General features: G+C 59.8%; 1 protein-coding gene across 1 annotated transcript; it reads right to left on the minus strand.

The window, feature by feature from the left end:
- Window positions 1-5,680: 5,680 nt before the first annotated feature.
- LOC111812126 lies at window positions 5,681-11,777 on the minus strand. Its single transcript, XM_023699533.1, has 2 exons — window positions 11,079-11,777; window positions 5,681-5,731 (listed from the first exon to the last, which is right to left on the minus strand). Exon 1 carries the CDS (start codon window positions 11,740-11,742, stop codon window positions 11,095-11,097), a length of 648 nt encoding a protein of 215 aa, XP_023555301.1. The 5' UTR covers window positions 11,743-11,777; the 3' UTR covers window positions 5,681-5,731; window positions 11,079-11,094.
- Window positions 11,778-11,932: the final 155 nt, after the last annotated feature.

Raw genomic sequence — 11,932 nt, forward strand, 5'->3', positions numbered from 1 at the left:
CGGGGCGGGTGCGGGGCTCCCCGGCCGCGGCGCGGGCCCACCACGCTGGCTCGCTGGCTCGCTCGCCCCGGGGCTCGGTTCCCGGAGCAGGCCCGGAGGCAAGGCCCGGTGCTCGGGAGGCCTCCGGGACAAGCCCTGCTGGCAAGCGCACCCGCGAAGCGTGGCAGTGTGGCCGCGCTGGCAGCCGCGCCAGAAAGCAGCGCCTTGCTTTGGGCGCCTCGGCTGGGTCTTTTACGTTCTTCCCCCAGTTGAGTAAGCCATTTTCACAACGTAAAATGAGCAAAAGGTGTAATTATTTCAAGGTGGCTTTCGCCTCGCGCTCACTCGAGCCCACAGCTAAGGGGTTTTTAAAAATACATATATTTAAAGCAAATATTATTGCAAATGACTACTCTGTAATTTGGATTAATTGCTTTTGGTTTTTTCTGGAATAAAATCTTTAAGGAAAACCCATAAAAACTCTGGAGCCTGGGGCAGCTGTTCCCACAGCAGTTCTTTTGCAGGGAGTCCAGCGTTACCCCACTAGCAGCAATAGTGGGTCACAGGGTCACCTGCTGGGCCAAGGACCTGCAGAGCACCCCCCCCCCAGCCTGAGCCACACCACAGTGCCCTGATTGGATCAGCCCATAAGCGGGCGCCTCTAGGTCCATTGCGTACCTCCCCAGGCTGAGGTCGGTGGCTCAGTTGGGCCTGGCTGGGACCACCTCAGGGACCTGCCCAAGGGAGGACGTGCCAGTGCAGGGCTAGCCGGAGCTGGGCACTGGCTGCACACCATGGCCCAAGGGCATGTAGGGCAGCCGGAAGCAGAGAGAGCCAAGGGGAGCCTCTGGCCGCGGCCCCAGCCCCTCTCTGTGCCTCCTGTCCTCCTGCAACATTCTGGGGAGGATCAGCCCTTTCCTGCCACAGCAGCTGGGAGACCCCATTTTGGAAGGCCCCAGAGGTCCGTTTCCAGGGGCCGGCTGCTTGCGTGGGCCAGCAGATGCCTCTGGGGACCCTGGAGAGCTGCCTCAGGTAGATGAGGCAAGGGGCACGGATGTCACCTGCCCACCACTCACCTGCTTTGTGGACTCCATCATTCTACAGGTTCTCTGCAGCCTGTGAGAGGTGAGTACCACCTTCCTGTCCCGGGATGCCGGGCCCCGGCCATGTGGGGACTGCGAGCCCTGCAGAGGCAGGCGAAGAGGAGGAGGAGCGGCAGGCTCCACCTTCAGGAGCTCAGCCTGTTACCAGCAGGCACGACTGGGTCTGCCTCACAGTGCCCACTGCAGGCCTGGGTTTTGCCACTGGCTCACCACATGGATCCTATCCCCACCCCCTCCTGCCACCTGTGTGCCAGCCATCTACCCATCTCTTTGCCTTCTGTCCACCTACCCATCCATCGCGATCCATTCCTCCCTCTGCCCACCCAACACGCACACCCAAAGATGCACTATTCATCTATCCCTGTCAGTCTGCCCTCCACCCCCCGCCCATCCCTCTGTCTATCTATTCTTCACGATCCCTCTTTCCTCCGTTCCTCCATCCCCACACAGCTACCCACCCACGCCCCTGCCATGTGCCCATCCATCCACCTGGCATCCACCCGCCTGCCTGTCCCTCAGCCCACTGTGTCCTTCCAGCCAGCCAGCCCCCAGTCATTTACTGATTATCTGTGTGACACACTGTCTCCGAGGCACAAAAGATAGAGGCAGGAAGAAAATCAGGCAAGAAGCCCACAGCCCCTCCTGCACCTCCCACCAGACCACCTCTCCTGAACAGGGGCTGGGGCAGAGCCCACACTTCCCAGTGCGTGTGGGAAGAGGCTGGTGCTCTGGTGGCTCTGGGGCTCATAAGGATTCTTGGACTTAACACCCCCAAACTCAGGACTGGGCATAAGGACCCTGAGGGGTTACGGGGTGGAGGCAGTGACTATCAGGAAGGCTAGCCTGAAGACTATAAGCAAGCTGGAGTCCTGGAGCCCAGACACCCCAGGAACACCCCTGGGAATCATACAGGTCCCTAAGGATGCGAACACCAGAGTTTGCGGCATCACCTGTCCCTCATCTCAGATCTCCTGGTCAGCCCAGAGGCATGTGCAGACAGCCAGGCATCAGCAGGATCTGTGGAAAGAGAAAGACCACAGCAAAGAGAGCAAAGCCATCCGGAGGATGCGCAGGCCGCACGGGCAGACGAAAGCTGGGTGTTCCCAGCCAATTCCCAAAACACAGATCAGAAAGAACAGAGGGGAGAGTCACCGAAAAACTTTCTCACAAAAATTCCCCAGAACTGAAATTTCCCATCTGAAAGATTAAAACAGACATGCCTCAGGGTGCATGTTTGTGAAATATCACAACACTTGGGCCAGAAAAGATTCTCTGTGATTCCACCAGGAAAGGGCAAGTCACAAAGCCACTGTGACAAAGCATCTTCGGATGTCCCAACAGATGACCTGGGGGAAGGGCACAGTGGATCCCGCTCTCTAAATTCCAGAGGAAAGAAATCACCTCCAGTTCTATACCCAGCCCAACTATCAGAAAAACGGTACCCTTTGCAGACACACAAAATCCTAACAGGAGAAAGCTCTCCATGCATTCTTTATCAGAAGTTACTAGAAAAGGTGCTCAAGAAAACCAAGAAAGTAAAAAAAAAAAAAAAAAAAAAAGAAAGAAAAGAAAAGAAAACCAAGAAAGTAAATGTATACTGTAGGTGGCAGGTCTGAAAGAATTTCCTGAGGGTGGCAACCAGAGCTCCTGGGACAGAGGCTTCAGGTTGGATGTGCGGGGACAGCTGGTCACTGTTGGAGCAGGTGATGAAGGAGCCAGGGCTGTGAATGCCACCATCACTGTGTCTGCAGTCCCTGTCCTTCAGCTGTGCTTGGGTGGGTCTGGTTCAGATTCCCATCAGACCTGACCTGGCCGGTCTTGACAGTGCAGATGAGGTGCAGCTTCTCCTCGTGCAAGCTTCCTGTGGCAGATGCACCATTGGCCATGCAAAACAGCTGAAACGAGAGAGACAGACAGACAGACAGACAGACAGACAGACAGACAGACAGAGACAGAGAGACAGAGAGACAGAGAGATCTGATCAAACTACTAAAGCCCACCCTAAATCATTTTTTTAAAAATAGTAAAATAAAATAGCACCAAAACTGTTGCAGTTCTGAAGCCAGGAGCCAGGAAGGGTCTCCCCGGCCCAAGTCGAGGCAGCCAGCACAGCTTTCCTCCCGGCTTCCAGCCTGCCTCTGCCCTCTCTGGCTCCCAGGGTCAGGCCACCTTCCTTGGTCCATGAGCCCTTCCACCTCCAAAACCAGGAAGGCTGCTTTCCCCCCTGACTTTGCTCCAACTCTCCCAGCCCCTGTGACACTGTCCTCAGCTCTGGGTGTCTGGGCTGTCCTCCCCACCTTGCGGTCAGCTGAGAGTGCCCTCAATTCCTGCAACCTAATTTGTCCCCATGGCTCCCTGCCTGACAGCCCTTCTCACATCCGTCATCTTTCTGCTGCGGCCTTGCCTGCCTCAGGCCTTCGCACTGGCCCTTCCTTCTGCCCAAGTGCTGTTCCCCAGCTGTGCAGGCAGGCCGCTGCTTGCTGTCTCATCCGTGCTCAAATGCACCCGCACCATGCATCCACTCTTGCTCAGCCTGTTGGAAATTGCGTTCTGCTTGTGCACGAGTGCTCGCTGTCCTGTGTCCACAGCACCCAGGAGCTCCTAGCCGGCCACCCCAGTATGGACGGTGGGCAGGTGAACGCAAGGGGGGTGGTCCCTGCTGTGACCTCGGAGCCTGTGGCTGAGCCTGCAAAGAGCAAACTCCAAACTCAAGTTGCGACCGGCTGGTCGCCTGGCCGTGGCCAGCCCTACTGGCTTCTTGCTGAGCTCCCTGAGGACAGAAGCCAGGCTACTGCCTGGTCGTCTGTTCTCAGAACTGCTACCAGCCAGGACACAGCTGCTTTTCCTTGCTGCCTCAGTGCAGCTGCCTGTCTGTCACGTGCTGTGTGATCCGTGTCTGGTACCTGTCTCTCGCCATAGAGGATGTCAGAGCTTTGTCCCTTTTACGGCTGACTAATATTCCAGTGTGTGGATGGGGTACACTTCATGCACCCCTCAAGGTAACTATAATATTCCCCATTCCTTCCAACTGCATTAAGCTTATGCAGTTTGCAGGCCTGTGTTAGGTGGTGGGACTGTAAATCAGTTGGAAGGAATAGTTGGCACCGATCCAAAGAGGGGTGACCCTCAGGCTGACAGGAAGGTCGTGCAGCTGGCAGGGGGCCGCAGGGAGAGCCCACCCTGTGCTGCTCCACCCAGCAAGCCCTGCAAACTGGAGTCCACTTCTCTTTCTGAGCTGTGCAGTGTGCTGGGCACGGTCCATTCCTATGCTCATCTCAAAGCCGAGCATTTGAACAACCACCTCACCGGGACATATTTCACACGGTATCTGACACAGCTTGGAACCTGAACGCGCCCCAGAGGCCTTGGAGAAGCTGTGGGATCCCAGGACTTGCCCCCCAAAGTGCTCACAGCTGAATGGGCTCTCCGGGGGGGGGCATTCGGAGGGAGTGGGTGGTGTGCGTGTGACCTTGGAGACCAGGGTTGAGCACCGCTAGTGCGTCTCCCTCAGGCCCTTCTCTACTTGTGGCCCCAGGACCTAAGCAGCTTCCTGCCCCCACATCCTCCCACTATGCTGTTTCTGCCTCAGAGCAGCCCCCATCCCACCTGCCCTGTGGACTGAGCCCTGGGAAACCCTAAGCCAACAGGTTTGCTCCTTTTGCGTTACCGATGTTGGGCATCCTATCACAGGGAGGGCACGCTGGCACGCCCTCGAGCCACCATTTGTGAGCTGGATGGGGCTGTGGCATTCGTGCCCTTTGGCCCAGACGCACTGCCTGCATCTAGGTCTGGACACGTCCAGCACCTAGGCCCAGGCAGTTGTGCTCTGCCTCCCTCCCAGCAGCCCAGCTGGTGCTAGTCTACTTCCTCCATGGATTTGCCTGTTCTGGGCATTTGAGCCGGCGAGCAGCACACCAGGTGGCCCCGTAGGTCAGCTGGGCTCACAAGGCATCATGGGTCTCCCCCGCAGGGAGTCCTCTTCTCCTCCCAACCCCTGTGCTCTTTCATCAACGCTCTGTAGCCGCGTCCCTGCACTGTCCCTGTCGCACGCTGCTGGCATCTGCTTGCCCAGAGTCACACAGGAGCTGAGCTGATGTGGCTCACCAGGCATCAGTGTGGTTTCTCTTTACAGCTAACTGACACTCCCTGTCCAGGGTACACTGCCGCCTCCTCGACCATGCCTTATGTCTTCCCTTTAACATGGTCCCGAGGGACCAGGAAGTTAGATGACCAGGGACGCCCTGGGCTCCACTCCAGGGCCTGCGGCCTCTCAGCCTGACCCCGACCTTCAAGGCAAGGACTTTCGAAGAGGTCTGTGAAGCTCACTGCCACCGTTCAGGGTGGGCCCTGTGGGCTGACCAGGGCGAGACCCTGCTAATGTCCTGGGATAGACTGGGCCCAGGAGCGGTGGGGGCCAGCACGGGTTGTTCTTATTCAGCAAAAACCACACACACAGGGAAATCAGGCTACCCTGATTTGATTGGAAAGGCGGCCTTCAATGAATGACGTCATCCCGAGAGCATAAATCGTGGTTCGTATGATTTATTTATGTTAAGAAATCCACACATGATGCTGAGTTTTCAATGGCTTTGTTTAAGTGATAGTTTCACCTTTTTAGTGAAAGTTGGAGTGATGATAAACAGCTCCAGCTGTAAAAATTAAAGACGGAGGGAAGCCACAGTGATTATTACAGAAAAATGCGGGGTGGGGAGGGGCACTTGGCCCCTGGATCCTTGGGGATGAAAATTACCCTCTGCACAGCATGCCACGAGCAGTTACCTGCTGCTTATTAATTACCCTCTTTTTAAAGTGCCACATTTCTGTGAGAAACTGTTATTTCTCTAATGGAGAAACTGGCTCATTCATGCCATGCAGTCAGGTCCCGAGCAGGACAGGCTCCATGCATATTTAAGGGACACCCTTCTTCTTTAAAAAATGACACCTTTATGCCTGGAAACACCTTCGGTGGCACTCAGGGCTGAGCGTGGCCTGCTTGGTGTGTGAGTCCCCGGGAGCCCTCGCCGCTGGCTGAGGTGTGGGTCCTCCTCTGCATCCCAGGCAGCCATGCCCACGCAGGGGCTCCCGAGAAGCAGCACCGGCACAACCACATGGCTGAACTTTCCTGAGCCCTGGGCGGCCCGGAGGCTCAGTGGAACTGCTGTTGGACAGTGGGGGGGGGGCAGATCCCCTCACCCTGCCCCTCGTAGGAAGTCCCCTTCCTCTCCCAATCCCTGCGCTCTTACAACAGGGCTCTGTGGCTGCGTCCCTGCACTGTCCCTGTCCCAGGCTGCTGGTGTCTGCTTGCAAATGCCACAGAGAGCTGGGCTGGGCTCAGCCTCAGTGGGCAGCATAGCCCACGTGCCACTGGCAGGCCCCGCCCCATGGAGGTCCCAAGACACTGCTCCAGGGCCTCTGTACTCACCAAGTTTTGGGCACAGCCCCTGGTTGTACCCCAGGAGCCCGAGCTGTGCAGGCGGGAGACGCCCAAGGCTCTCGGTCTGCAGGGGACACAGCCCCTTCCACAGCCACCAGGTACTCTCAGCCTCGCCCCGGCCTCTCTTCTGTGTCAGTGAGTGGATGAGCAAGTGCTGGGTCTGGACCCAAGGAGACTTAGAAGCACGAGACCAGCGAGTCCTGACGGCAGCTTAGCAGAGCCCAAAGTGGAGGACAGGTCCAACGGGGCAGCGTGGGGTGGGGTGGAGAGCGGCACAAACCTGTAATCCCAGTATGCCAGGAGGCTAAGGCAGGAAGACTCAAGTTTGAGCCCCACCTGGGGAGTTTAGTGACTTAGAGGTCCTGTGTGAAGATGAGATAAAAAGGGCTGGGGACTCAATACTAAGTACCACAAAAGAAAAAAGGAAAGAGGAAGGAGGGATGGACCCAGGGAGGGAGGATAGAGAGGAGGGCTGTGCTGGGACAGGGGCCCTGGAACCACTAGGACTCGATGAGGACCCTGCAGCTTCCAGCAGTGTGGTCCTCACTCCGGGCCCAACACACCGCCCCCGCAGGCTGGTGCAAGGGGAATCTCCTCTGGGGTGGGAAGCTTCTGCTGCTAGAGGAGGCTTCCCTCAGGCGGATGCCCACTCCCACACGGTACTGCCTTGCTGGTCCTGCCCTCTTCAAACTGGGACTGGCAGGTACTGGTGGGCCTAGGCTGGGCTCGTGCCACCATCAGCTGGGGTCTCAGCTGGGGTCTCAGCTGGCCTGGTTGATGGAGGGCCCCTCACCGCCCCTGCCCACTGGCTGCGTGTCCTCTGTAATCCCAGAGTGCGGTGCCTGCCTGAGAAAGAGGCCTGCCAGGCACGACACACATGGTCCCGAGTGAGGTGACATGAGGGGGGGCATCAGGCTAAAATCCTGCATCCCCTTCCTTGGTTGGTGTGGTGCCCAGGAGGGGTCCCGATGCAGCAGGGAAGGGTTCTGGCCAGTGCAGGTTGCAAAGGAGCACTGATTAGCTTGCCTGCCTGCCCTTGTCCCCACCTGGGTGCCCTTGCCCTCCTGCCCTCCCAGGGAGGAAGGTGACGGTCCCGGGACACACAGGATGACCCCACCACTGGCCCCACTATCACTGGGTCACTCTGAAGAACCAGTCATGTTTTCCCACCCGGGTCATTCTGGTCTTGGCCCAGTTCAGCCAGCTCTGCAAGTGGCTGCACCAACATCACGCAGTGCTCGCCTTCCCAGAGAGCTGGGGAGAAGGCTTGCTTGGGCCCCTAGGGGCTCCCTGCTCCCACCCCTGCCTCTCCCGAGGGAAGTAGTAGCTGCCATCCCAGCTCAGGCGCTCAGGCCCAGCACTGGCCAGGAAGACCTAGTCTGAGGTAGTGGTTGGGCTGGCTCACCCCCCCAGAGCTGAGCTGCGCCCCACCCTCACCCCAGAGAGTGAGTCTTTATGTTCCATTTCTGCAACATAAAGGCTCCAGGCCCCAGTGGTCCTCAGGGAACAGCACCCCCTGGGGAGCACCGCCAGCTGGGGGTGGGGCCATACACACCTCAGCCGGCCACCCGGCAGGAGGGAGTGGAGAGCCCCCAACCTGGGGAGTGAGCCTAGCGAGGACTGGGCACACAACCCCTGCACAGCGCAAGCCTCCAGGGCAAGGCATGCCCTCCCCCACCCACGGGCACTGCCAGACGAGGTTTGGGCCCTCAAGCCTATCCGGCCAACACCACAGATAGGGCTAGAGGACCAGGCACCTGGCCCCAGGGTCACTGAAGGGGAAGCAAAGCAAGGTGGAGGGGAACCCAGCAGCCCCTCCTGCAGGGTGACACCTTTGGGGTGCTCAGCCTCAAGATATACTTTTGATTTTCAAAACGAGCTAGTCTGCAGCTCTCTGCAGCTCTGGGCGGCGGGGAGGTAGGTTCCCTGGGCGCTGATTCGCAATGCTCCCCACCCCGCTCACTCGGGCGTCTGGGGACACAGACAGCACCTTCCCACACAGCGGTCCCTGGGCCCAGGGCACCCACCCACCACAGCGCCATGCTTCCCAGGTTTTCGTTGTTGTCGGGGCCTTGCCAAGCAGGAATGGGAGGTGTCAGGGACTACGTGGAAGGATGGCAGCTGTCTGAGCTATGTCTGGGACCAGGGGCCTCCGAGCCGGTGTGCACACGGGGCACTGTGGTGAGTGGCGTCTCTGGCTCCCAGTGACAACTACACAGACAGGGCCCAGGTCCCCACAGCTGTCCACAGCGGGGCGTGGGATGCGGGTGCAACAGGAGGGCACGTGCAGCGCCAGCCCAACGCCGGGATTCGTTGGCGGGTTTCTAAAGGTCCTGGCATCGAGAGAGAACGTGTGGGAAACAGATTCCGTTTATTGCTCCTGCTAGGGTACCGCACAGGAAGCATGGAGCTCCGGTCTCCGCAGTCTGGCCGCTGAGACCACTGCCCACCCAGGCGCTGGGTGCCTCCTGAACTCGTGGGAGAGGACAGCGGAATGTGGTCCGCAGCCTCTATCTTAAAACAAACCCAAACAAAACGAAAGGGATCACCCGAGGGAACCTCCAGTACACGTGGTGACACATACCCCGCTGGCAGACCCTACACATCTAACGGCACTGGGCAGCCACAGGAGCCTGGCCACAGCAGGACGACTGTCCCCAGGATCTAGGGATGTTGGTTTCTGAACAGAATAGGCAGGTTTGCTTGAAACTGGCCTCTGGACTCCTCTCAGGGAAGTTCTGCCTGGGCGCATCCCCGCCCCGCCCCACCCCGCCCCGCCCTGCACCCATGGGCAAGCAGGAGTCTGGTGTGGGCTCTAGGAGGGCAGTCTGTAGTGTAGGGAACCACAGGGCCACCATTTAGGACCTGTGTGCTTCCTCAACCTCGGAGTCACCCAGGTCACAGCACGTTCTGGGATGGAGGGGGGCAAAGCCGTGGTGCTGGGGAAGCCTGAGCTCCAGGAGGTTTCAGAGCCTGGGTCTGAGGAAATGGCCTCTCAGGTGGTCAGATGCCGCAGGAGCCCCCCGGGGTCCGGCCCACAGACCACCGCGGGTTGTCCCTTCCAGGCCTCCTCCACCCTTTGGTTGAAATCCGGGGCACATTTCTCTTGAAAGTGCGGCTAGAGGATGCTCCCTAGAGCCAAGCCTTCATCTTGCCTGACTGGGGACAGTGCCTCTGTGTGTGGGCTGAGGTGGGTCTTTGAAACCCCTGGGCGGCAGCTCCAGAGTGCTGGGGAAGAGGTGTCCTTTTGTTCTCTTTACTACCCAGATAAGAGCCAGGGGCTGAGCAAAACTGGACCGGAAATCCCATAGAGCCTTCACTGCTCTGAGTGCTGAGTACCCCAAAATGGTGGCCATGTTTGGGGGACACGGAGAAAGGGAAGGACAGACAGGAACCCGGTCTTCTCCTCTGGCTCCCGGCAGGGTTTCTACTTCCCTGGAGGGCCTGGGAGGGGCTGCCTGACAGCTCAGCTGCAGGCAGGAGTGGAGTGAGAACCAGAGCACAGGGCTTCTTGGGGCCAGGACCCTCCTCACCCACTGTCTTCTCTGGGCTGTTTTTCTGCCATGGGACCTTCTCTGAGGGGAGTGGTGTCAGCTGGTTTCCCACTCTTTTGCTGCCTTTTGCAGTCATCTTTACCCGGGGTTCCCACTTGCCCTGGGTGCTCCTGTGAGGTCCCCCAGGCTTCTGCTGGGGAGGGACATAGATGCCCCCAGGTATGGGCAATGGGCTGGTTTTCCTTGGTGTCACCTTTTCGCTCTGTGGCTCCTCAGTGTTTGACCTGCTCTCCACTTCTAAGCCTGGCCACGTGGGGGCAGGGCCTGGCCAGTCCAGAACCCAGCCTGGCCAGGACCATGGCCTTGAGGGTGGCCTTCTTGGCCTTGAGGCAGGCTGGGGACACTGGCCCTCCTGGAGCTGAGGGAACTTCACACTTAGCCCCGGTCCCTGATCCCCCTCCCCAGGCAAGGAGCAGCACAGCATCCCCTCCCACCCCAGCTGCCCTGGCAGAGGGCAGAGAAGGGGCACCAAGGCCTTGCCTGCACCCCACATCTTGAAGGTCAGCCCAAGAGGAACGTCTGTAACTGCCCTACCCTGGCCAGAGCCTTGGGTCCCCTCCTGAACCTAGGTAGGGGCAGGACGAGGGGCCTGGGAAGAGGCTGGGCCTTCCTAACCTTGGCTCCGGAGCAGGGCAGGAGGGCTGGGCTGGGCTGCGCCGGGGGAAGGGCAGGGTCTCCCTCCAGGGACTCCTGCTGCAGCTCCTGGGAAGCTGTCACCATTTCACGCCAAACTCTGCAGAGGCCACTGCCAGGGCTCAGGAACCTGGGTGCCTGGGGAGGTGTGACCTTGAGCCCTCTCTTGGCCGGCAACCCCACCCTTGGGCTGAGGCTAGGCAGGACTGCAACACCCTCCATCCTGGGACTATCCAGGGACTTCGGTGATGCCCAGTCTGTTCTGGGAACTTCCCCCAAAGCCTGCTCCTATATGCTGAGCTCAAGGGGACCCAGGCCCTGGGACATGAAGGGAAAGATGAAGAGAATGGGTGGTTGGCCCCTGGCCACACTCACCTAGGGTGGGAAACAGTCAAGGCAGGGTCCACACGGGGCAGGGGGCTGCAGTGCGCTTGGGATCGCGGCAGGAAAGCGGCTGCAGGCAGCAGGGGCTCAGAGGGGCAAGGCCCAGCCACCTGGCCTCCATGGGGCCTTTGCTGGTAGCAGCCAGGCACTGCCGCCTGAAAGCGGCCGCTGCGAGGACCTGGGCACCAGGCTTGCTTCTGCTCCGGCCCTGGTTTCCACCCCAAGGCGCAGGGTTCCCGTGGAGGTCTCGGGGCTGCGGATACCGGTTTCGTTGAACAACAAAGAGGGGAGTGGGCACGGCCAGGAGCCCCACGTGGAGCGATAGAGTGACCCCCGGACTCAGGTGTCCCCGTGACAGCTCCTCGTCCTGCTTACTGGCGAGACCTTGGAACTCGGAAAGGACGCGGAGGCAGCAACCCAGCCAGGGCAGCGCCTCTGTTCCCTTCCAGTTCGTTCTTTGAATCCGATCAGTCGCGAGTGAGGATTCCACGCTCACCCCACCAGGTCCACGGGCTGGAGCCAGCGTGCCCATGCCCAGCCCGGCCCCTCCGCCGCGCCGAGTGTGAGCGCCCGGCTGCCCGCGCTCCTCCACCTGCGCGGGGCCCTCAGCCCGAGATGCTCTTGCAGCCGGAGGCCAAGGCCCGACCTGGCCCATCGCGGGCGCCCGCGCACTGCGTGCTTACCTGAGGCCGCAGGCAGCTGAGCCTGGCGTGCCGGCCGTCCCGGGACGGAGAGGTGCGGGGCGGCCCGGGATGTGCGGCCCGGACGCCGGGGTTCAGGGGCCGCCATCAGCCCCGCGCAGCCCCCAGCCCGGCGCGCTGTCCTTGCTGCGCCGCGGCGCGGGA

This window comes from Octodon degus, unplaced genomic scaffold (assembly GCF_000260255.1).
Source record: "Octodon degus isolate 3935 unplaced genomic scaffold, OctDeg1.0 scaffold00113, whole genome shotgun sequence".
NCBI classification, from domain to species: domain Eukaryota; kingdom Metazoa; phylum Chordata; class Mammalia; order Rodentia; family Octodontidae; genus Octodon; species Octodon degus.